The sequence below is a fragment of the Carassius gibelio genome, chromosome A4, assembly GCF_023724105.1.
Source record: "Carassius gibelio isolate Cgi1373 ecotype wild population from Czech Republic chromosome A4, carGib1.2-hapl.c, whole genome shotgun sequence".
In the NCBI taxonomy this organism is placed as follows: Eukaryota; Metazoa; Chordata; class Actinopteri; order Cypriniformes; family Cyprinidae; genus Carassius; species Carassius gibelio.
The window spans coordinates 26,412,508-26,438,507 of record NC_068374.1 but is presented as its reverse complement, the minus strand read 5'-3'; the positions used below and the strand labels follow the sequence as shown (position 1 = coordinate 26,438,507).

Below are 26,000 nucleotides of genomic sequence, written 5' to 3'. Positions count from 1 at the left end.
CCATTTTTCCTGACCTGGATGCTTTTGAGGCAGACAAATCTGCTTGTAGACAAGGATAACACCAATTAAATTGAAATATGTTTCAGGAATATATCAAAAAGCTGATTCTTCTGATCTTGTCAACAGCTTTATAATGTTTCCTCTCCTAATAGCTAAAGATGTTATTTCTACCTGATCCGGCACATAAAAATGACCTTTACTTGCAAATCGCGATGTTGTCAGGTTGAGTCAGTCAAACTAATATTTTTTATCCTCGAATAAAATGAGTTTCCTCTTGTTTTCAAGCTTAGTCATGATACTCATGTAATTATATTGAGAAATACCTCATATGGTTCCCATTACAATGCATGTCTTTGTCAACAATAAAATGATTTAGCCACACATAATTTACATTGGTTTTTCAGAATCCCGAGAGAGCTGACAAATGAAAATTGCTACAAAACTTTTCAGTGTGGCTGAACTTTACAGTGAAACACAAAGCTGCCTACAAATAATATATTAACATATAGATATGGATGAATAAAAATCACATTCTCTCTCGCGCCCTCTCTTTCTGGATATGCATAATATTTACAATTTATTAAATCTTTTTAGAGTTAAACATCACTCTTGGTGTTTGGTGCAAATCAGTGTTACTAAAATGTCTGAACTGCTGCTGTTTTAGAACAATATGTTCACTTTGTAAAATCCCTGCTATCAGCTCTCCTCTGAATGAGCTAGAGGTGTTCAGCCTCAGTTTGGACACAAATAGTCAAGTGTTGGGTGATCCTGAGGTGGACAAATGCACCTCAGACACCTCAGTGCTGCCACAAACAGACTCAGCGCTGAGCCTCACATTGGCAAACACACACTCACACACACACATGGTAGCACATGTGCCACAGGTGGCTGCGAGGGTAATTTCAGACCTCGGTGTATCCACTTAATGTAATAGCAGCAAGCTAGTTAAGAAGTCACAGCTCACACACTTGCATGCTGTGGAGGCATGTGAGACCGAGAGCTGATCAAAGCTCACACTCAGGGTTTCAGCAATGGCCTGTTCTGAGAATGATGTCACTTCTGTCATGGCGTGGCTCACAAAGCAACGATTGTGATTGTGACAGGAAAGTGTTAAAGTGCTGATTTTAAATTTGCATTACTCAATGCAGCAGAAATTATGTGGTAATTTTGGTGCTGTCAGTATATTATATCATAACATTATATTATATTATATTATATTATATTATATTATATTATATTATATTATATTATATTATATTATATTAGATTATATGTATAGTTTTTTTAATAATTTCAATTTTTTTATATCTCAAATGTGACATTTATCAGTTCTTTTTGTATTATTTACATAATATTATAGTATTTATTATATTTTAATTTTTATTTAAATTTAATCACTGTTACTAATTTTATGTGCTTTTGCCGCTTATATTATTCTTTTATTTTAAATGAAATTTATATTTATTTCAGTTTTAGTAATTTTAGCAATTACAATCTGCTACAATCTTATTTATTTTTCATTTGATAACACTCATCTTACTGTCTCTTTATATAAAACATTTCAACTTGAGATCTCACAGTGTGAATTGATATTAATATATACTAGTTATTTTATCTAATTAATATATTCATTGTTTTTAATATTTGGATTGGATTTTATTTTGGTTTGCATTTTAATTCTAGTTTAAATTGCTATTATCACTTTACTTTTCATAAACATATTTATTAACTTTAATTCAGATTTTTTTTTTTCAGTTTTAGCACTTCAGCTAAATATTTCAATTAGTTGCGAGACAATTTTTTAATTGTCATTTCAGTTTGTCTAACATTTTTTATTTTACTTCAGCTTTATTTGTTTTAGTTTACAATAACAAAACTGTTTTATATGCTACAAAGTGCATTTAATACAAAACACAAATAATAATAATGTGCCATTTGGATGTCATTAATGAAAATAATATGAAACTGACAATATTATACTGCACATTCTCCTCTGTGAGCCTCCTCTGCTGTCCTCCTTAACCTTTAACTTTACCTTTAAAGCTCTTGTCCAGTATAGTCAGATGGTATTAGCTCTTCCCTCAAGTTTAGGCTGCCACAGTTGTTAAATTTACCTCTCACACACTTAGCTCTCTGGCACACACACTCATATATTTACAAATGCACAATCCCACACTGTGTCCTCTCCATCTCTCACTCTCTCTCTCTCACACACACACACACACACACACACACGCTGCGCTTTACAGTTGCGTTATAGAGGAGGAGCTTAATTTTTAAAGCTCATAAATGTGTATGAACTGAGAGAGCACTCAAAATCGTGCAGCACAAAATAATCCACAAGGGGGCACCCAACAGAAACGAGAGACAACCTGGTGGATATATTATGAAATTGATGAATGAAGAAATTCTGCTGTATGAAAAGGATCCCAACATATATATATATATGAAAATAAGAATGCATAAAAGTATATATTTGTTCATGTTCAATGTCTTACCATTTAATTGCAGTTGTTTGAAGGATTTACCTAAACCAAAAATATTTTTATTATTATCTCAATTTCATCTTTTGAAATGCCTGATTCAGAGTGTTTGTCATTATCAAATCAGTAAATGATATCATATTTTTAATCTCCACAAAGGCTACTGTTAACATCTGTCCTATCAGCTAATCCCTGTGTTTTAAGAGACTCATGACTATTTTTTTTATTTTCATAAGGTCTTGTTTATGGTCGACCAGGAATCTGCACTTGTCTGCAGTGGTGACAGTCAGATAACACAGTTGCAACTGTTATTTTTAAAACCAGCAATTTCTATATCAGACGACCAAAATACAGAGTAAGAATAATACTTCCCTTTCAAAACAGAAAAAAAAAGAGATTAATTAAAGGATATGAAACCATTCCATTAAAAGGACTGAATGTCTTATTACAAAAAAAAAAAAAAACTACAACTGTAACTTAATTTCTTTTGTAGGCTAGTTTCTGTTTTTGGACACAATCAAAAGGGAACATAAAAGGTTCTGAAAACCAAGAACTTGACTTAGGAATGGATCCCTAAGAGTGCTTTAACATTTAAAAATATATATAATTTTGCGCTCGCTGTTGAGCAACGGTTGTATAATTCATATAAATGATGCAAACAGAGTTTTTTTTGACAGTGAAACCAAACTAGCACCCAAACGTGATATTTTTACCGTAGCTCTTCAAGGCCTTCTGCGACTGTAGCATCCATCCAAGAAAGTGTTATTTTGAGGCATCATTCGGTTTCATTTACCTGAAGACCAACCCTGTGCCCGAGCAAACCCAGTAAACCACCCAGTGAAAGTTCCCAGAAAGCACATTTAGAGATTTGACTGTTTATTTGGTTCAAGACACCTGTGTCGGAGCCCTTAATTGGCCAAAGAGAGAAAGAGAGAGTGAGAGAGGGAGAGAAGAAAGGGATTACCTTTATTGCCGATATATTAAAGTCCAAACTAAGTGCTTGTGCTTCAAAGCATTGATAGGATTCTTTTATACAGCATTTATATACAGCGTCTATACAAGAGACATTCATGACTCTCATGAAAGCAGGAGGTGTCCATGTCCGCCGTCTCCCTCCCGATCCTTCCAGACTGAAACACACAGACAATCAACAGACACGAAGAAAGAAAGAAACACACACACGCATAAGCTCGCAGTCACCAGAGCAGCAAAAGCATGCGTATAGGCTTGGGAATCACTTTTATCGTAATGACAGCATATTTAATTCTACATCTCGAAGCGCTATGTTCACCTGGGTAGAGCAGACGGGATCTGAGCAAACGAATGAACACAAATGTCAGCAAAACATCTGAATTTGAGACGAAGAGAAACTCATATCAAGCCCAACTTCCTCCTCAAGGTAATCAACTGATTACGTGAGAAGGAAGAACGATTTTTAACAGCACAATCTGAACTAGCGCGACACAGAAAGTAATAACTGAGTACATTCTAGCATACAAGCTCTTGTTAATGGCACTGGCTGACATGTGTTAACCCCTTGCTGCCCGCTCCGCAGGCCAGCGAAGAACATCGAAGAACATGGCTTAGGTCCAGAAGATCCGGACAGATCTTCGACAAAAAGATCATTTCGGGGCGATGTGCACTATTGGATATTCTAAGTGGTCATGGCTTCACTTTCTTTATTTTTCTTTTCTGTTCTCCTCTGCACATATATATATCAACCCAATATGTATGTTCAGTACATTATACTGATATGCATTTGGCTATTTGAAAGCATCATGTGACATCTGTCCAGTGAACTGCATGTTGAAAATGGAATAGTTTATTTCGGGGTTAACTGAGATATGGCATTCAAACTAAATTATGTGCTTGAAAGGATTAGGTCAGACAGGAAGGGGCGGGATGAAACAGTGACTAAGGCATCTGATGGGACGGTCTATTTCTTTCTGTAGTTGCCCAGTTGAATGGCCGAGCGGTCGAAGACACAGCGGAAGGTGATGGGCTGGACCTCCCAATAGGGCACTGGATTACTGAACAGGCTTATGCCTGAGTACATGGCCTTCTTTGTATTATAGCCGGGTGGGCAGAAGTCCTCTGTTCCCACAGCAGCAATCTTGTTGGAGTGAAGGTAGATCACCTGGAAATGATTGAACGAGAGCGTGACAACATGTGACTTAAAGACGTGTGGAAATGGCATGTTAACTCATGTGAGATCTCTCACCTGGATGTATTTGTGTTCTGGCAGGCCAGCCGGGACCGCAGTCAGCATGTTACTGTCCAGGTGAAGTTCCCTCAGGTGAGGCACGTTGGCCAGAGAGCCGTTCTCCACCACGCTGATCTCATTGTGGCTCAGACCCAGCCTGCAAACACACACTGTGTTATTATCATTAACAAAAAAATGAAACGAAAATGAAAACTAAAGCAAAACATTTGCAGTAATTGAAATGCAAATACAAACAAACATAACTGGGAAACACTGAAAGTAAATAAACAAATATATTTTATAACTCCAAAACCAATTGAACTGAAATAAAAGTGGCCACAAATCAATTTATTTATGTATTTTTTTTTTTTTTTTATACATTGTACACTATCATTAGCTATGGGGTTATTCTTTATGCTTTATGTTGGAAAAAAGTCTCACTAAGGCTACATATATTTGATTAAAAAAAAAACAAAAAAACAGTGATATTGTGAAAATTGATTGAACTGTTTTCCACTGAAATATATTTTTTAAATGTAATTGATTCTTGTGATTGCAAAGCTGAATTGTCAGCATCATTACTCCATTCATCAGTGTCACACGATCAGAAATCATGCTGATTTGCAGCTCAAGAAACATATTACCAAAACTTAACTAAGAGCAGTTGTGCTGCTCAATATTTTTATGACTATTTCTTTGATGAAAATTCCAAAGAATAGCATTCATTTGGAATAGAAATCTTTTGCGACATTATAAATGTCATTACTTTCACTTTTGATCAATTTAATGCATCCTTCTGAATATATGATTAACATCAGAATTGTGAGACCAATAACAAAACAATCTTCCAGGCTTCTCATAAAGCGTTCTGTATTTGAGTCAATACTCTTTTATAAGATCTCGGCTGTGATTCAGTCTCGGCACGTGCAGTGGAAAATCTCTGTAATATGAATGTTCTATTTTCTCTGTGTGATCCAAAGCAAACTGATCCATGCAGTGATGTCATGGTATTTGTTAGTCTCACAGGGTAGTCCTCATGCAAATTCAAAACAAACCTAATGAAATCTGATTTATTATTTCCTCTGTATCAAACCCTTTCCCTCCCGAGTCAGATTTTGCTGAGGTTTTCAGCTATACAGAAACATATTTAGCGGTTTCCATCCAGACTCTTCAAGTCGGCCATGAAAGAAAATCAACTGTTTGTATAACAAATGACAAATGTATTAAGAAGAAATATGCACTTACTTGGACAGGTTCTTGAGGCCCTTCAGACTGTCTGCAGTCACTTTAGTGATCTTGTTACCATCCAAGTGAAGTTCAAAAAGAGAGCTGGGCAGACCTGAACATTTTTTTTAAACAGATTAATGAAAAAACAATGTTGTATTAATACAACTGAAGTGAAAGGGGCTCCATCATTATTCACAAAAGGGATGATTCTGTACCTTTGGGAATGGAGGTGATGTTGGTGTCAGCTATTCGGATGTAAGAAACCCTCTTCAGATCAGCAAAAGCACCATTATCAACTCCAGAGCTACTCAGAGGGTTCGAGCCCAGCTCTGGAACGGGACAGAGTCAAAATGTTCACTGGTTCATATTGCAGTATCGTTCCACTGTTGATTTGTCACTCCTCTTTTCTAATAAGCACAGACAAAAACCCCTACCCATGACGATGACATTGGCCATGCCGGCAAAGGAGGACTTCTTTATCTTGGTAATCTGGTTCTCGTGAATACGCAGCTCCTGGAGGCTTTTCGGTATGTTAGCAGGAACATCCTTCAGGAGGTTCTTGGACAGGTACAGTCTCTCCAGATTGATCAGAGAAGAAAGGGCCTTGGCATGAATGATGGTGATCTTATTGTTGACCAGGATGAGCGTCTGAAGAAAACAAAAAGACATTCCTTTAGGAACTTTATGGCAGTTACATGACTGTATATGGTACTATTGGTATAATTCTTTAGTTATTTGTGTATACATGCAAACGTTTTAATTACTCAACCTAAAGTTGTTCCAGTATTTGTATAATGTTTTCAGCCCTGTCATAAAGTTCACTAGCTACTTGGTAAAATCTTATTTTTTATGTTCTGTTTGCATTAATCTCTCATTAGATCCAGGCACTGATGTTGAGTTTGGAAAGTTAGAAATAACAATGGGACCTCGAAAGGAGGCTATATATTTATTGAAGATCGGGCGGCTGAACAATGGATCCGTTTCAAAAGAGAAGCATTACACTTGTGCACCTAGGAATGACATTTCTCACAGTGAAAGCGTGATGGATTGGAAACACTGAGGATCTCATATTGTGGATAACAAGTTTCCCTGAAGCTCTGTTTTGCAAAGTGTGTCTGAAGATCTCCATGGAATGTTTTTGCAGCGTTTTCCACAACTGGAGCAGATATTTGCCTTCAAAGATCGCTGTGGTTGCAACACATAGTTTTAGTACCTAATTCCACATTTGGCAGACAAACGGCTGTTTTCTCTGGAGAGTTTTTCATCTCGCAAATGGTTTTGATTTGGAATTTTGGACTTTATGTTCTCTGCGTTTAGCTGGGGCTTTCAAGGTCATAGCAAAAGCATCACCAGCAAGCAGCCAATTGATCTCAAAATGTATAGATCAAAGTAAAATAGGATTTGTCCCATGAGGGGTTACTTGGATTTAAAAGGGGATGATAAATGTCACTGCTTCTACGATACAATTAAAGAAAATGCTGCTAAAAACAAACAAACAGAGAGAATGAGGGAAAGTGTGAGTAATTGAATATCTCACTTGGAGACCCTTCAGGCCTTTGAAGTCGTTTTCTCTGATCTCGGAGATCTTGTTGTTCTGCAAATCCAGGAGAGTGCTATCAAGTGGGATTTTTTCTGGAACGTTTTTCAGACCTGAGAGACACAGATACCACAAGTAGTAAGAAAAGTGACACTGATGAAATGAAATATGAGCTGATCTGAGCTTTTATGGCTAGCTTTTAATATACTTTGAAATCAAATCAGCTGTAGACACATGTATCCTGGTGCAACACCAACACAGCACACTCAGATACGGACAAAACAAATCCTTCAAGAGTGTAAATTGTGCTGCTAAATCAAACAGCCACATTCCTGAAAAAAAAAAACACATTTCAATGGCACAAATAATGTGAACTCCGGAGTGGTCATGTTTATAACAGGAACAACAAAGCATTTAAAATACTGGAAACAGCATCAAAATAAACAATGAATCAATTCCTTACAACACCCTTGACTCCATAGACTAAAAAAATTTGTAAATGTGCAATTGGATGCTGGACCACGTTTCCAGAGTGTAACACAGTGAAAAGTTATGATGATGGTTGACGTAAGCTTTAGTATTTCGAAACGGTTCTGAAAGTTCACTGTGTTAATCATATTTGAGTCTTATGCCAGATATCTCATAGCTTTTCTTGGAAGGATTATAAAAGCTCTGCGATGCTTTCAATCGAAAAAGCTGACAAGGGGAATTTGATTTTGCCAACATTGGACGACAGTATGACTCTGCTTTCATTTAATGTTCTGCAGAACAAGCTACTTGAATGGAATAAACAATGAAAACAACAACATATTTAGACATTTCCATTTTTATGAGCGTCTTTGCATTATATAACAAAAATTTCAAACCAAGTGGCATATATTTTGAATAAAAAAAGCACAATTATGTTTTGTTTGAAAGGTTTTTCCAAGCGAAACATTTCACAAATTTTCAGAATATAAGCATCCTTAATACATTTTATACATTTTTAAGTGTATTATTAAAAGTGGGCCACTGTTATAGTCTCATTTTCTAGTGACTACATGTCTCAGCAAAATCACAGCAATCAATTAAGGTCAAAATGTGTTTTTATTATGGAATATATTATCAGTATGTAATTCAAACATCACTAATAACACAATAAAAAAGCTCAACTTGAGTAAACAATGGCAATAAGATTAACAGAATGTGCAGTCCATTGGCAACCCTTATGGAACAAACATTAAACTATTCAAAAGCAAAGTGTCCACTGTGGTTAGAAATACGATTAAGCCACTGAAATCAACAGTGAATCAAATCGAATCAAGTGAATCAAAATCAAAAGTGGAGAAAAACACAAAATCATCATTAATAGACTCAAGGATGCTAAACTCATTTCTACTTTTATTGGTGAGAAGAATAAAAACATTTTATCCATTTATCATATTTAATCCACAAGATTTTCATAATGTAACTCAATGTGGTTCATTACCAAACACCCAATATTTTACACTTATCCCACTTGCGACATACAAGAAATACTAACCTCATATCAACTGGTTTCTAAAAGAGGAGTATCTCATACTTACAGCCTGTTGTCAGAAAGTAAAAACAAATAAAAGGCCCTTAATCAAACTTTCCTAGACAAACAAATTCGTTTTTGCCATTAGTTGCTCTTGGGTTCTGGCACTATTTCCAGACGGTTTTCCCTAAAGCTGCAGAGCTGTATAAACTGGGTCACATATTTAATTGGAAAAAGGGGAAGTTAGATGGAGAACGGGCCTGTCGGCACACCTATCTCCCCCCACCTCCATTATTTTTCCATGTCTGTTTCATGCCAAAAGACCTGCAGAGCAGATGAGCGCTGGAGGCCTCCAATAATCACTCTCCTCTTATTTGTCCTTGTTCTCAGTCCCATTTTCCTTCTCGTTCTTTCCTTGTTCATTTTAACTTGGGTTGAGTGTTAAAATTGCTAAATAATTATTGAGAAATGCTGTTTTGCCTGATCAACAGTATTTCTTTCCCAACCGACATTGTCTATCACAGTAAAGTAATTTCCTGTTTGAAAACACTATGATAACTTAGACAGCATGCTACAGCAACTCAGTTGCACTACATTACATAATAAAGCATGCTGGGAAATGTTTTATTTACCCTTCTTGACTATGTTCTGTAAATGTATAATGTTGTAGATATTACATAAACATGTCCAAATGTAATTCAGTAATTTGATTCTTTTCTGTGTAGATCACAGTGACATAGCAGACAGGGCAGTTTTACAGGAAGAGAAGTGGTAATCATTTGGAAGTAACCTTATAAAAGAACAGACTTGACTTTTTAAAGTAGTAACATACGCACATACGCCTGGGGATTCAATTAAGAAAATGAGGCAGCCGTCTGGAGGTTAGCGCCTAGTCGTCCATGGAAGTGAGGGCAGTTAACAGCATATGAAAACATTTAAAGTGGTTTTGAAATGGTGACATTAGTAATTCAGTGATGACTCAACAATGGGCAGATCAAAAAAGAGAGAGAGGTTTTGTTCATGGCTGCTTGGCCTTGGACAGTTTATGCCATTAAATAATTGACATCAGGTGGAAATAATGGAAATGGAAAGCAAAGCAATGACACGTATTAACCCGCATGAAAAAAGAAGATAAAGACGAACTTTAAAGTTGGCTCAATATTTGAAGGTTTTGTAGATCAAACAGTCAAACAAATGGGACTTGCAAGGGAGTTGTGGGTGGCTGCTAGGGCAAACAGGTGTTTGAGTGTTCTGTGTGGTTGCTAGGGTGTTGCTGACAATTGCTTGGCAATTTCTATTTGGTTCTATTTGGATGTTAGTGTGTTGCCAGGCATTGCAAAGTGACTACAATGATGTCTTGTGGGGTATCAAGTAGTGGTCGACCGATATTGTTTTTTTTGACAGCCGATGCTGATGCTGATATCTTGGAAAGCAGGGTGGCTGTAAACAATGTAACCAAGAGGGGACTCAGTATTCTGGGAAGTTTGTGTGCATTGGAAATCATGTTTTTTAAATAAAGCAAAGGTAACACTCATTTTACGTGCAGCACACAGAGAAAATGACATGAATATGACAGTGGGCAAATGCATAAAGTGCAGCATAATTTGAAATCGCGAGTTTAAAGTTTAAGTTTAAAGCATTTAATTCACACGGACCGACCGACACACAGAGAACACGTGATCATGCTGGATAAAAATACACACTTCACAAGACCTCACAGCTGGATTCGACTAAGTTTGCAAGGTTTGTGAAATTAATTGTTCATTAGCCATTCGAAGATTTGTTTAAATTATATAAATGCGTATTTGCTTAATGCTGACGACAAGAAAGTATTTTAATGTTTATCTTTCTATTAATTATAATATATAAGCAATCGTTATAATACTTTCTGTATACATTAATTCCTTTGTTTAACTGTTCTGTCTGATTATTAGACAGACTTCTATCCATATTAGACAGAATTATTAACAACGACAGTAAACGAGAGTGAGTGTGAGCACTGTGTGTTGTTTCTCAACGCCGTCAAAATAAACACATCGGCCAAACAGAAAAACTTTTCGGCAGATGCCGATATTTGAAAAATGCCAAATATCAGCCGATATATCGGCCTTGGAGATATATCGGCCGACCACTAGTATTAAGGCAAGCGTTTGAGTGTTTTGACACACTGGGTTGCCAATTGGCAGGAAGAAAAACTGCATATTTGAGACACGGAAACCAGCAAACGATTTGGGTCAGAGATCACAGATTCTACCCGACTTAAAAAAAGCCTTGGCATCCATATAAAACAATCTATGACCAGAGTTATATAAAAAAAAAATGCAGATAATCCAACTCATCAATTTATGGTGTAAGGTTTGTCACCTTTTATTGTCAGTTGCACTTGTTTATGTTAGGTCTTAATCTGATAACATAAGTTACATTAAATTACAGCTTGGCAGAGAAAGTACCTTCCAGTTTTCTGAATAATATGTAGGCTTTCAGACAGATTTACAGTCTAAGGTTTTACTCAGAAAGTTGACAGGCAAAATGCTATCAAGTTTGCTTTTGTCGCTGATCATTGCCCACTTAAAAAAAAAAAAGTGTCAATTAGGCCTATGCAGCTTTCAAAAAGCAGTTTAGTCTAGTGTCAAGAAGTCTTTACCTAGATCAGAACACTGGACCACTCGCAGATGACACTGGCACCGGAAAGGGCAGAAAGATCCTTCAGGTTCCTCGGTTAGCACAGGGGGCGTCTGAACGGGTGGTCTACGAGTTGGAGGCATGGGTGAACCTGAGCCCTGTTCGTCCTCTATCATGAAGTCCATAAAGCCAGACTGACGGAAGGGCAAAGCCCAGCATACAGACACCAAAAGCAGGGAGAGACAGGCCGATTTCATGTTGCTGATGGAGGCCTGGAGGATAAAAAGGAGAAGAGAAAGGGTTAAAGGTGAGGTGCAATATGCTGGGTGACATCTCAGGACCTGTGATGGTGAGAGGTTAAAAAGTTAAACAAAAGATGTAAGGTGTATAAATGTGACTGAGCAATGTGGGCGATAAAAAGGCAGAGGTCAGGGGTCAAATTTATGTCTAGATTAGATTTTAGAGGTCTCTGGTGGCTATTGCTGCAGTTTTCTATGCTGTTAGACTGATGTTAGCTTTATTTGACTAAATGCATTTTACTATATGTAATAAAATAAGACCGAGATCAACTGAATTAGGACCAATACAGTACCGTAGTGGGTGTAATTAATTATTTAACATGAACTTTAATTTAATAAAACATTCTTCCTAAATGTGTCTTAGATTTTCAGTCACTACGATCATTTATAATGAAGGGAATCATCTTATTAAATGCTGTAAACCAATAATTACCAAACTTTTTGCAAAAGATATGGCAAAAATATGATTTATCAAAACAACTTTTTTTTAAAGTAGACGCATGTGATACATTCAATTGGTCAAAAGTGGTGGTAAAGACATTAACAATGTTACAAAAGAGTTTTTATTTCAAATAAACGCTGTTCTTTTAAACTTTCTAATCATCAAAGAGCCCTGTTTCCAAAACAATATTAAGCATAAGCAGAACAACTGTTTTATAACAATAAGAAATGTTTCTCGAGCTCCAATTCAGCATTTTATAATGAATTCTGAAGGATCATGTTACAAAGCCAAAGCAAGTTATTCAAATATTATCTGATGAATATTAATTATATTAAGCTGACAGCTGACAGTGGACCCCGATTTTAAAATCCCTGCTACACAATGTTAAAATGACAACCATGCACACTATATTGTATCTGTGAGAACTGATTTAACTGCATAACCAAATTCATTCATGCCCTCATTCAGAATAAAAATAACCATCTTCTGTCTCAGATAGAGTGCATAAATCTGTCCACGAGCCCATACATAAACATATGTCTGAGGAGCAGCTGGATGCCTCTGAACGACGAGGAAATTGTAAAGTAGGTAGAGAAACTCCCAGAGATCAGTTCATCTTTACCGGGTCATCTCAGGTCCATGTAATCAACATACAGTATAATTACAGTAGTTCAAATCCTCCGGTCGGCCACGTCACTTGGACAGCGAATAACCACTGTGCCCCTGTTAAACTCTGGAAACCCAGAAACTGACCTTGACAAACTTCTGGAAAAGAGCTTTTCTTAATTTCTCAAGCAAGAGAAGACAATGATACATACATTTAATCGTAGTGCAGATCTAAATAAGATGAAGTTTGTGACATATTTTGGGAACCATAAAAATACTTACGTTGGATAAAAAAAAAAAAAAAAAAAAAAGAATATTCACAATTATCTACAAGCACACAAAGTGTAAATATAACTCTCAATAGTTTCTCTCAAAAGTCTAACTTGGAAGTCTCAGAAAAAGACAAAAACAAAAAATGACTCATGCAAAGCATGGCAAGTGACTTTTAACCTCTGATTTCACGTCACTGTTGATTTGCATCATGGGAGAGCGTGCAGAAACAATTTTTTGAAGTTTAAAGGAAAAACAATGAGAAATTGTTATTATATTCAATGGCATTTAAAAACTTGCCAACCTCAACTTAGACATGCAATTTGATTTAATGCTATGTTTTCATGTCTGGGTACAATATGCATCATTTCATACACCTTTAATTACCTTTGACCCAGTGAGCAATGAGATGCTTTGACCAAACACACTGCAGTATCACTTTGCCCTTTAACATTTAAGCGTGTGGTAGATTTACAGTGCATTCGAGGTAGTTTTATGCTTGTGTGTTCCTGGGAATTGAACCCATGACCTTGCGCCATGCTCTACTGGTTGAGCTGCATAAGCCTTTTCTTCTATATGTATTCCCTGCAGGAATTAAACAACAGTAGGTTTTTAGAGCCTCAAGAGCTGGTCAGCAGTATGAAAAGCCCTATGAGCATTACAGGCGGTCACCATGAGTGTTTCTGTTTGCAGGGGGATCATGGGAAGCTGTTGCTGCATTTGAGTTGCGTCCGGTCAACAAACTGCAGGCTGCTAAGAGAGCCAGGCAAACAGACAAGACAGACTGAAAAAACCAACAGGGCACAAAGTTCACATTCTCCAAACTCGAAACAAATAAATACATTTGTTACTTAACATGAAATTGGTATTGGCATGAAGGAATGTGAACATGCAGTAAGTTCTCATTACTAATGAGGGGTACTTGTAGATCAAGTTTGGTTCTAACACATAGAATAAAAATGTAAAAATACTTTAGATATTTTTTATACATTTATCTCTACATTTTGGGGTTTAAAAATGAAATCAAAATAATAATTCATGGCTGGTAAGAGTAATTTAAGGCTGGTAAATTTTCTCAGTTCATCACTTCTTGGATCCGCAGATCGTATCAAAGAGAAAGTAGCCAAAAAAACGACTCAAGAGAAAGGATGCTGTGTTCCACTCAGAAGCCAATGGACCAGTGTCATATGACTCAATGTGTCAACGATTATCAGAACTGAGTCTAAATAAACTTCAGATGTGATTCTTCACTGACAGTTCAGTGCCTAATTATCAGCTTCTGCCAGGCTGTTACAGGCCTTCGGCTTTGATTTCTCCACATCTGTGGGTCGGGCAACAATCTGGTCCAACTGAAGTGTTTCACAGAACCCAAAATCAGCACTAGTCTGTTTCTGGTCTTATAAATGTGGGCTTATAATAATCAAGAGGAGACAGAAAAATCTCCACTTTTCCAGGCAACACATTTACTGACCTGTTGCTCCTTTCAGCAATGAATCACATAAAGGGATTTACAGGCTACAGGACATTTAAAACATGTGTTCGCTTCATTTTAAAACCTACACGTAGACCAGTTTTATCATTGCACCCCAAAACCTGTCTTTTATTTATGAAAGCATTCCTCCACTGCAAGCTCTGAAATATACAGAATTCCTCGAACTCTGAGAGAATGTTTCAGAAATGTAATTATCTGCTCATTCCAATGAGTCATGTGTCAAAACAAAAGCACAAAAAGACATATTACTCAATGTGCAAAAGCCTAAAAATGTGGACTTAATATTCAGCTCAACAAACTGCATTCCTAGACTGCACTTGCATACAAGGGTTTCAACCACTCTGTCCCGTGCGGTCCGGCTGGTTCCAGACCACTAAACCAAACTCCAAAGCCACTGCCAATTAGACTTTCTCACAGATCAGGACCATGGTTAAACCCATCAAGCATGGTTGTCTTCAAAAGCACCTATCCGAAAGCCACAACAATTTATTCAGATGGTGAATAAGCAATTGCATGCAGTTGCACACAATTACTTTCAAGCACTCTTTCACTCATCCTCTCACTTCCTTTTTCCAAGGCAGCTGCCCATCTGTCATAAGCAACTGCTTTGACTTTGGTCCAAAGCTCCAGTGGCTTTTTCTCAAAGGGTTAAAAGCCAAGTAAAGAAAGGAAAAAGTGGCGGTGACCAGCATGGTTTCCATTAAATGACTATCTCTTTCTAACATCAAATAGTTGGAGCCAAATGGAGACCTTTGGCTTCCAAAGAAAACTTATTGCATGGCCTGAGGACACTGTCTTTTGAAGGGAGGAAGAGAGGGATGAGAGTTTCCTGTCATGGTACAAACTGTGTACGTGAGTTCTGTTCGCAATTAGTGAAAGTCATAAGCCATACAAAAGAGACGCATTCTCCAACCTTAAACCCAACCCCAACCAAAAATAAATACATGACCCAATTAGCCCAACTTTTAAAACCCAAAATGCCTGTGAATTCTCTTCCACTGAATGTTTTGAGTTAGCTGGGAATTTTGTGGTGGGATTACCAGGAAGTGCCTTGTCAGATTGCTTGCCATTGGAAGGAAGCTATATCATTAAAGGATTAATGAGACACCAGTCCCACGCTCTCACTCTCTCTTCTCCTTCAGAGTGCTTTCATCCTTCAGCTGATATGGCTCAAGGCACTTTGGCTTCCAAGGCATGGATAAAGTGTTTAGGATGTGACTTCTCGAGCGAGTGGAGGCAAGCAGATGTAGAGCGAGGCTGGAGGACAAAACGTCTCTCCAGACAGGTCTATCCAAGGAAAGCGCTGTTAGAAATCCTCTAGTGTTTCCAGGCCTTACATGAACTCTTTCTAAATGCCAAGTGGCACACAAAAGGAAGACAAACCCGAATGGAAAAGTCAGAGCAGACAGAATAAGGGCACTCAAAAAGTTAATGGCTTTTTCACAACAGCGAGTATGTGCGTTGGTTTCAAAGAGCCGGGATACTTGTCACAATTTGGAAAAGTCTGAAAAGGTCTTGTCCTCTCCAACCGAACCAGAAAGAAAATCACATCGGCAATCGATTTGCATAAACACACTTTTCTGGCTTGAAATACAAAGGAAGGTTTTTTCATCAGAATGCAACCAAAGCTCCTTAATCCACATGCAAAGCCACAGCTATTAACAAGGTACAAAAACGCAGGAAGCTGCATTTTTAATCATCGATACTCTCATATCAATTCAGCATCTTGAATTCATTCATCTAGGATATGCCAGAATGAAGCAAATTCACTCAAAACCTCCAATGAGAAGTCCTAATTTCTGCACCAAGCCTTAATGAACTGCAGAAATCACCAAAACAGAGATTCATCACTGCAAACTGTCCACCTCTCTTTGGGACGGTCGGTCTGTTCTGTCAATAACAAAAATCCTGCTTATCACTCAGAAAGGTTAAGTGGGAAGCTTTGGGTGAGCTGATCTTACCTGCACGTACAGGAGCATGTAGAGCTGCAGACAAAGATCCGCAAATCCAGAGAGGGCTGGAGCCGATGTACAGCGCGGCAGGCCGAAGGCTGATCACTGTGTGGACGCCTGCAGCCAAGATCAGGCAGGTGTGCTCTGTCACGGGGGGAGGGGGTGGAGAAAAGAACAGAGAGGGAGAGAGAGGACAAGTGGAGAGAGGGAGGGAGGGAAGAAAAGGAGAGAGGGAGGGGTTGATTTCTTCGTCTTTTTCAAATGAGACAATTGGAGAAGAACTTCCCCCAGTCCGGGGCGGTCCAAATGCAATTGGAACAAGAAAAACTAGGGAGAAAAAAGTTGGGAGGCGAGAGGCTGCGACTATACAGGCATTGGCAAGTTCCCATACTGTGTCATCTGGTAAAGATATAGGGAATTCTGGATACAACAAAAGCGGCTCGGCTCCCTCCCTTTCGCACTCTTTCGCCGGACTTCATGCTGCCTTTTTTGCATGGTGGAAACATTCCCTCCTTTCCACCCACCATACTTTTGAAACAAAGAAACTTATTTGGTGACCCATAACCTCAACCACACACATACATACAGCATTTCCAAAACCTGCATTAGGCTTGTTTATTTGTCCTGAGTAACAGGCATGGAAGAGCATTGAATGTGCAAATGGAGGTACCCCGAAATGGGGAGGGAGGAGCTGGCTAATGACTGAAGTCAGGTCCCAGGTTTTCTTCTCTCTCAATCTTTCTTTATTGCGGTTATTCTACAATTGCCTGACTCTCACTTCTTTCTGTCTAAATCGAAAGACTGGGCTGAATTGGTACAATATAATTTCAGCCTGGTCTCATTCATATTCAAAGATATTTGTACAGAACATTTACACACAGTTTGATACATTTAGATATAAACTGTAATGCACAGTTGGTGTACTGATAGCATGTTAAAATTGAGAAATGAAAAAACTTTACAAAGCCTTTAAATTATATATTCTTTTATAAACATATGTTTGAGCCCCTTACCACACACCTATAACAACAAGATTTTTTTTAAATCTACATATAATAAAACACTATGATTAAAAAAATTATAATAAAAAATGGCATTAAAAATTGTGATGACATTTAACATTTAAGTAAAAAAATCAACATATTATTTCCCTGAATTTAAAATTCTGTTACACTTGTATTAATATAATGTAAATTTCACTGCCTATCAAATATACAAAAAAAAAAAATGTATGTGTGCTAGAACCACAATTTACATATGAATACCTACAATTACTAATGAGGTCACTCTGATAAATCATGCATCCAATAAAATCGGCCACATTTTCATAGTAATAAAGGATATGGATCATGTGCACTGTTATTAGGAAGTATCTGGAAGTATCATCCGACTGCACGCTTTCATAAAAGTTCAACTCTTTCAAGTCACTGGGTCACTGTTACTCATGTAATAATTCATACGCAATGCAAGGATTATTTGGTTGGATATTGGATGCTTATCAAGACCCCTAAATAAGGTATAAAATCACCTATGAGTATTCCACAGTATCAGTTCTGAAAAAATTGTATGGTTTTACAAAAAGTCAAAATCTGGACTTACAGTTTCAAAATCACTTCTCAATGACCCATGTGTCAGATATAAGGAGACTTGGAGACATAATGTGCTTCTTTAGCGGAAATCTGGAGAGTGTGACCTGTTCATCATCTCCTCCGGCCATCTGCCCTGGGCTGAGCTCAGAGTTAGAGGATCTGGCCAATAAACCTGAGGCCACATAAAACTCAGACACACTTGTGTGACCCACACCCTCCTATTTACCCGATTCACATTCTGTCCTTCTTGCTCTTTTCCTCTCCCTCACCGCACATGAATCTGCATCTAGTCTGGATATTGTTTTATTTTAACTTTGAGTAGTTTTGTTGAGTAGGTTTAAGATTGTTAGGATGTCACACAGTCTGTTCATATTGCATTTGCTTAATTTGAGCAGATTCTATCAATTCACACGTGGATTTGCACCAAAATTGTGATGTCGAAACTGGAACGAATGTCTATGAGTTTTTATTCTGTAAAATGACTCTCACTTTATGTCCCTCTTCATATATGATTTCTCTTCCTGATCAATCTATTTCAAAATGGACCAATGGGATCAAAGTAGGTTCCAACAACACCATCGCTCCCTAAAGGAGAGTTGATACAAGGACCCCTGCTGGTGTCAATGGCTGTTTAGCTGCGTGTGATTGCATACACAAGCTATAAACCCTAATGTGGAAACTATTACACTAAAAGTCAAAAGGAAGATAGAAATTTTTAGCTATGCTAGGGAAAAAACACACATATGACATATGAATCAGTTGTATAAATAAGATGTAGTTCATTAATGTGTCCATGGATTTGTTTTAAATCAATATAAAGTTTTTAGGTAATAATATATAAAATGTATATATATAAACATATACATATATCCTATATATTCCATAAACATTCCACACACACAGTCTAAATTAATGAGGTCATAAAAACTAAATGTGTGATATAATTCTAAAAAAGATGCTGTTTTAGATGTCATATAACATCTCACACTGCGATATATATATATATATATATATATATATATATATATATATATATATACTGTATATATATATATATATATATATATATATATATATATATATATATATATATACTGTATATATATATATATATATATATATATATATATATATATATATATATATATATATATATATATACATATATATATATATATATATATATACATCATGTCAGCTACTCATAAACTGGACATGTGAAAACCATGTACACACATAAAAAATTTCTGTAGACATCCTGACCTGACATAGGCTTTGAATCATTGTTAGCTAAGTAAGCTCTGTGAAATCCCATATCCCATGCCATTCAGTGGTTAGTTACACAATGCAAAGTCTGGACAAAATGACTCAACTTTTGCAAGCAATCGGGATTTAATCTCAGAACTGGTTCAAAAGAGTGGCAAGACTGAAGCAGCTCTGTCTGCCTTATGCTTGGCACAGATACGGATCTGCAGATCAGCCTCCAGACGAGAGACGCGATGTATGCAGCTGAAAAGGGAGCTCAGAGTCTGTTAGAATCATTAGAACCTGCAGTGTGCAGACCAAACCACGACGGAGCAGCACAGAGAAACCTGAACTCTACTGCCTCTGGAACCGCTGAACAGCTGGGACAAGATGAGGAGAAGAATATAACAAAGAGACATAAGATATCAAACTACAACAGACTTTGTAAGGTGGAAAATATTTACAAGGGTGTAGAACTACAATGAATATGGTGTAAATATTATTTTCATGTGTCCAGTCTTTATATTGTGGACCATGTGTGTGAACATATCTGTTTCTCCAGTCTTGAACAATCACACCAAGAAATATTAGTCACAGACACACTGCACATAGTGCAATAATAAAAAAAAAACACTTATATAAATAAACCGTACAATGTCAATGTTAAAAGCACTCATTGGAAAGTCTTGGTTTAGGGTTCAGTTGCTATGATCAGGAATCAGTGTGATTTATTATTATTATTATTATTTTATTAATTTAAAAGTTCACCCTGTTTATCCACATCATATTGTTTACTTGTCAGAAATCTGCATGGTCATTCACTAATGAATCAAGAATTTACCATAATCTACGATCACTGCACGAGTGTTTCTAAACTGGAGGGTCGCGAACCAAGAGTTGTAAAAACTAATTATAAAATAATAAAAAAAAATTTTTTTAAAGATATAAAAACAAGAACTTATTTATATAGAAATACATATACTTTCATTTGTATTATTATTTTAGAATTTATTTGTAGATGACATTAAAGTTATTAAAGTAATACACCTGAAAATAATAATTAGTAACTGACCATGTTTATTCACTGACTGGTACATGGTATTTCAACCCAAACTCACAGGACAATCAAACTATTTTTACGAGGTTGTAATAAGCATAAAGGGGAACTAAGCATAAAGGTCCAACCACATAACTGTACCCACATGAGGAGTAAACAGACTGAACGAAGACATACAAATGAGTGAGTAACTAATAGGGATTAGTAACTAATTCGCCAAAACGTCAAATGGTTACGAATTGTGTTTTCCTTTTTTAACTGATCTGGTTGTCTGAAACTGATGAAGGCTGCCATCAAAAGCTGCTCTGATCTAATCCCTGTATCGCCAACCACACAACTACCAAAGAGAACCACACAGACCTCACATCTGAAAAACACAGCTGTGTGAGTGTGGGCGGTGGAGAACATCCTCTTCCCTCATGTCAACACACTTTCTTTCAGAGTTGTGTTGTTATTATTTACAGAATTATTACAGAATTAATATCTATAGTTAATGCCTATAGAAACATTTAGTAAGCATTCAAAGCTTGACATTTATTTGCAAGACTTCACAAGCTCTGAACAATTGGATCTTACATCCAAAATAACACTGTGTGCTCCAGGATGTGTGTAATCTCTTTGGCATTTTGGTTGGTGTATTTAAAACTCAAGATGTGACAGACAACAGACCGCCTTGCGGTTTAAAATACAGCTAACCACTAAAATTGATTCATGGTTATTAAACTAAAATTAATTTCTAAAAATCTGGTATGTTGGTGGTTGAGTCAAGCTCAGACTGCTTTTCTTCTAGTGGGCCGATCTAGAAGAAAAAGTGTCCGTTTTTCTAGCTGAGTCTGGTTTTGATTTATAGCTTCCATCAGACACCAAACAGCTTTTACTGCTGGCTGCTCAGTCACAAGACCACCAGAGCCCAAGAGAGACATAAAATCAGCAGCAAACCGGCCAAAACCCTAAAGAACCCAGCAGAACCCCACACAAACTGTTCCCAACTAAAGGAACCAATAGACCCGAACCAAAGACTGCATACGAGAAACAATCACAGCAGAAACTATGAGAGAGGTTGCATTTGAGTGCATTTGTGAGAAAAAGTCATATGGAAAGATTCTTACAGACGGTAAAATATGTGAAGTCTTTACCTAAAAATATATAAAACAAGAAACATGTTTTTATATGATTAGACTTCTAAGAAGTTATATTTCATTCATTTCTTCTTACTGCATTGGAAATTTGTTGTTGCTTCTTCATTAAATGCATGATACTGTTTTTAGGACTTTTAGGACTAAGATTAAATACTCAATAAAAATACATTTTTTAAGGTTTTCAGGTAATAACATAGTGAGCATTATGGACTGTTTCAACTGACAAACAACAGCTAACGCATTCATATTTTAGATCAGTAGAATAGAAACAAGCATTTTGTCCTCTGCAGCTGAAAGATGGAAGTTTTAAAGAAATCCCAGAGAGCCAAATGTCTGCAGCGCATCACCGAAAAAATGTCAGTGATAACAAGATAAACAGATGCTTCCATCACGAACGCACACAAATGACATAATAACACACCCATAACCCAAAACAACATCCAATATACACACACTTTATGTCTACAATACTATGCACACACACCCTGACAAGAAAATGTGTTAGGTGATACCAAAGGAATGTACAAATTCAAGGGAGATGTGGAGTCTGGCTGATCAGGAAAGGGCCAGTAGAGGGGAAAAAGATTCAGCATAAAGTCAAAAAAAAGACACACCAAAAAAAAAAAAAACAAGAGAAGAAAACATGATGCTTGTCCTTGCTTGATGCAAAGTTAATCATGACGTAAGAAAGCACAAGTAAATATTTCCTTCTTGCAACTACGTTTCTCCAAATACTGTGTTTTAAAGTGATTGATTGCTATGTTATTGCTTTTTCTCTTTGTGTCTGCGGCATATGAACGTTCCCATTGGCTTATTGTTCCCAGACCTCTGCGATCCTGTTGATTTTAATCGAGGCCTTGGCTAAGCTTTCCTGTCTAAAGTTTGAATAAACGGTCAAACCCCCCTCCTCTAGCTCTCCCAGACATCTTGAACCATTATTCTCTTGGGTTTTTTGTCCTTCCCTGCACTTTCAAAGACATGCCTTATCGCACACCACTTTGAATCTCAGAGAAACTAAAGTGTCAGCTTCATCAAGCAGATATGTTGCAACCCGTAATTCCAAAAAAAGAATAATAAAAAAAACATTTACAAGAAAATTAAGAGAGTATTTATCAACCCACCCACCCACAATGCCGGCTGTCTTGCTTGTAAACTCACAGTTAGCCAGCCGAATAATTGACGGGGAGTTTGGCTAAATAGAAGGTCAGCCATCTTTCTTTAACTCTCTTTTGAATGGAGCAATGTAGGGCTTTCAGCTTTTCTTTGTGAATGCTTGGTAACACCAACTGCCAGACGAAACACTTCCTTTGTATATGTCAGGCCTCGGCGCCTGTATTTATCACATTCTGTGTTTGTGCATTTGATAGGAAGAGAATATAAAGAGGCAGTCTCTTCTTTTTTCTCCATTACGGGTGCCAAAATATTTTGTAGTATAGACAACACATTTAACAGCCGTTTTGATTCAAAATATAGTGAACTTCCTATGGAGGGAGCAATTTTAGGTGGCAAAGTCTGCTCCAACCAAAAGTTAAACATCGTAATTATTATTTTAGATAAATTGTAAAGACAGCATCTTTGTTGACAAGGAAAGTCTCAAAAATGACATCAAAAGTTATATATGAAGTGAGGAAAGAGCTGATAATTTTTTTTAACTCACGCAAATATATAAAATGAAAATATATACATTTCAATCAGTACTAAATGCAATAGTCCAATTTTTCTCTCTCAAAGTCTGCTTGTTAGCTTAGCAAAATGCTATTGACAAGCTTCACTCAGATCAATTGGACACCATGTTCCTCAACATTTGTGTGTCGGTTAAAGTAATTTTGTGCTTATTAGAGTCGGTTTGTTAGCTTAGCAACATGCTAACGTTGAAATTAATTGCAAGCTGCATTTATTTATGCCTATTATGAATTATTAAATACATCTGATATGAATGCTGCTTTAGATGCAGCTTCTGTGCCACTTCTGTAGTGTATAAATGGATTTTGTTGGTACAATTGACTGGTAACACTTACGGTCTAAAGTGTCTTATTCTACATGAATTTATTAATTGTAAAAATTTTGACACAAAAGAGCTACTTACCCATGTTACTTGCATACCTGTATAATTGATCTGAGTTCAGTCTGATGTGTTGGAGATGTGTGAAAGAGTCTGAACCAAGCATGAGTACACTGTTAGGCCTGACAGACTGACTGATTCATATAAATATACTTGTATATTTATTCACAGTTAAGAATACTGGCTTTTGCACTTTGTTCATGTGTGTACATAATAAAGCTCAGCTTATAAAAAATGCCCTGGAAATCAATTTAAGGAGGCAAATATTGCATTAAGGTCTGAAGAATAGGAGTTTTGGGTGTCAGATAATTATTGCTATAAATTTCAAGTCAGTGTTGCACACCCATAAGTCTGCTTTCAGTGAACAAAGTCTGTGTGAGATGAATGAAATCCTGAAGTCACTGTGAATCCTCTCATGTGGCTTCCTCGCTGTGCCCAGTAGGGCTGATTTCCCATCATCCTCCAGAGAGTATAATAGCAGCCCAGTCTGTTTCTCTTGGACGTACGTGTGTTTGCTATCCAGTTCGCATATATTCTGTGCTGTATGCTTAACTTTTTTTTTTAATAACTGAGATCAAGTGCCTGTGGCTTGCTTTCTGCTACCTCTAAAACGTTTTACAGAGAATGAGTTATCCATACTCGCACAGAGTATGACAAAAAGAGAGAGAGCCTGAGAAGCAGTATCAATCCTAACTGTAATAAAACTATATATATATATTTTTTTTAAAGAAGATTTAAGTTGTGTTTTGCTATATGCATTATGTTTCATATCCCTAACTCAAAGTATTAGCAAAAGTTGCCTTAGTGAGTGCTAATAAAGGAACATATCTGCAATAATAATTACTTTTTTGGCATTGTGTGTTCTCATATGTGTTCTCGACATTTTGGCCTCCGGTTTACTTGGCCAAGTTGCTGACTGATGGATCATAGATCTGCTGTTTGTGTTGTATTTTTCAGTTTAGGTCTGTGTTTGCGAGAGAGCACGTGCTTGCATGTGTGTGTTCCAGCTTAGTCATTTAAGTTGTCATGCTGGCAGTGTAACTCACATCTCGACTGATCTTAGCCCTGCTTATCCACTACGACTCCAGCGGCTTGTCTGGCGTGACAGAGTGCCTGCTTACCTAATCGCGCTCCTGGCTCTCCTCTCATGTTCACTTGGCTGTTTCCTGAGGCTGATCTCATATCGACACAAAGGACACCTGTTTCTGTTAATATCTCCATCTGAAATGAGTGACTGAAAAAACATCATTCTTTATCAGAATGTTATCTTGATGTGGTAAGAAAAATAAATGTATATTATATATATATATATATATATATATATATATATATATATATATATATATATACACACACATTACGTTATATACATTACGTCACATGATCTTTCAGAAATATGCTGATTTTCAATGCAGTGTTGGTTGCTTAATATATCTGTTGAAACCATGATACAGTACTATTCAAACGATAACATATATCCTATATTTTTCGAGAAAAAAAAGTTTTAAATTATGCAATTGCATGTAAATTTATTATGCTGTAAGGATTTTTAGAATTTGTTTGAAAACAACACAATATATATATTTAAAAAATAATAATAATAATTTATGCTGTAGCCAAATGAGGGGATTAAATTAACATACATTTAGTGTTCAAAGCAGCACAATGACAGTAACACTATTTCATATTGATATATATTGATATATTGACTATATTGATTTCTGAAGGATAATGTGACACTGAAGACTGGATTAAAGATGCTACAAACTCAGTTTTGCCTCCACAGGAATAAATAACATAAAAATATAAACGTTCTTTTTTAATTGTTATTATATTATACAATATTACTGTTTTACTGTACATTGGGGAAGGGGAAGTCGTGGCCTAATGGTTAGAGAGTCGGACTCCCAATTGAAAGGTTGTGAGTTTGAGTACCGTGCCGGCAGGAATTGTGGGTGGGGGGAGTGCATGTACAGTTCTCTCTCCGCCTTCAATACCACGACTTAGGTGCCCTTGAGCAAGGCATCAAACCCCCAATTGCTCCCCGGGCACTGCAGCATAAATGGCTGCCCACTGCTCCGGGTGTGTGTTCACAGTGTGTGTGTGTTCACTGCTCTGTGTGTGTGCACTTCGGATGGGTTAAATGCAGAGCACAAATTCTGAGTATGGGTCACCATACTTGGCTGAATGTCACGTCACCTTTCATTTTATCAACTAAATGCAACCTTGGTGAGCATAAGTAAATTCTTTAAAATAATGTTAATAAAATCTTACTAA

The 26,000-nt window shown here is 36.9% G+C and overlaps 1 protein-coding gene across 2 annotated transcripts in view; it reads right to left on the bottom strand.

The window, feature by feature from the left end:
• Positions 1-3,342: 3,342 nt before the first annotated feature.
• Positions 3,343-26,000, bottom strand: part of LOC127975151 (decorin-like) — a 38,716-nt gene continuing 16,058 nt past the window's right edge. Inside the window, exons 2-9 of one of the 2 annotated variants that reach the window (XM_052578980.1) lie at positions 16,651-16,775; positions 11,593-11,842; positions 7,451-7,563; positions 6,348-6,561; positions 6,129-6,242; positions 5,932-6,025; positions 4,705-4,843; positions 3,343-4,620 (exon numbers count right to left, since the gene is read on the bottom strand). In XM_052578980.1, coding sequence (XP_052434940.1) covers positions 4,420-4,620; positions 4,705-4,843; positions 5,932-6,025; positions 6,129-6,242; positions 6,348-6,561; positions 7,451-7,563; positions 11,593-11,842; positions 16,651-16,775 — 1,250 coding nt within the window. In that variant the 3' untranslated portion in view covers positions 3,343-4,419. Of the gene's footprint in view, positions 4,621-4,704; positions 4,844-5,931; positions 6,026-6,128; positions 6,243-6,347; positions 6,562-7,450; positions 7,564-11,592; positions 11,843-16,640; positions 16,803-26,000 lie in introns of those variants that run through there. The other variant, XM_052578988.1, reaches the window with a different exon arrangement.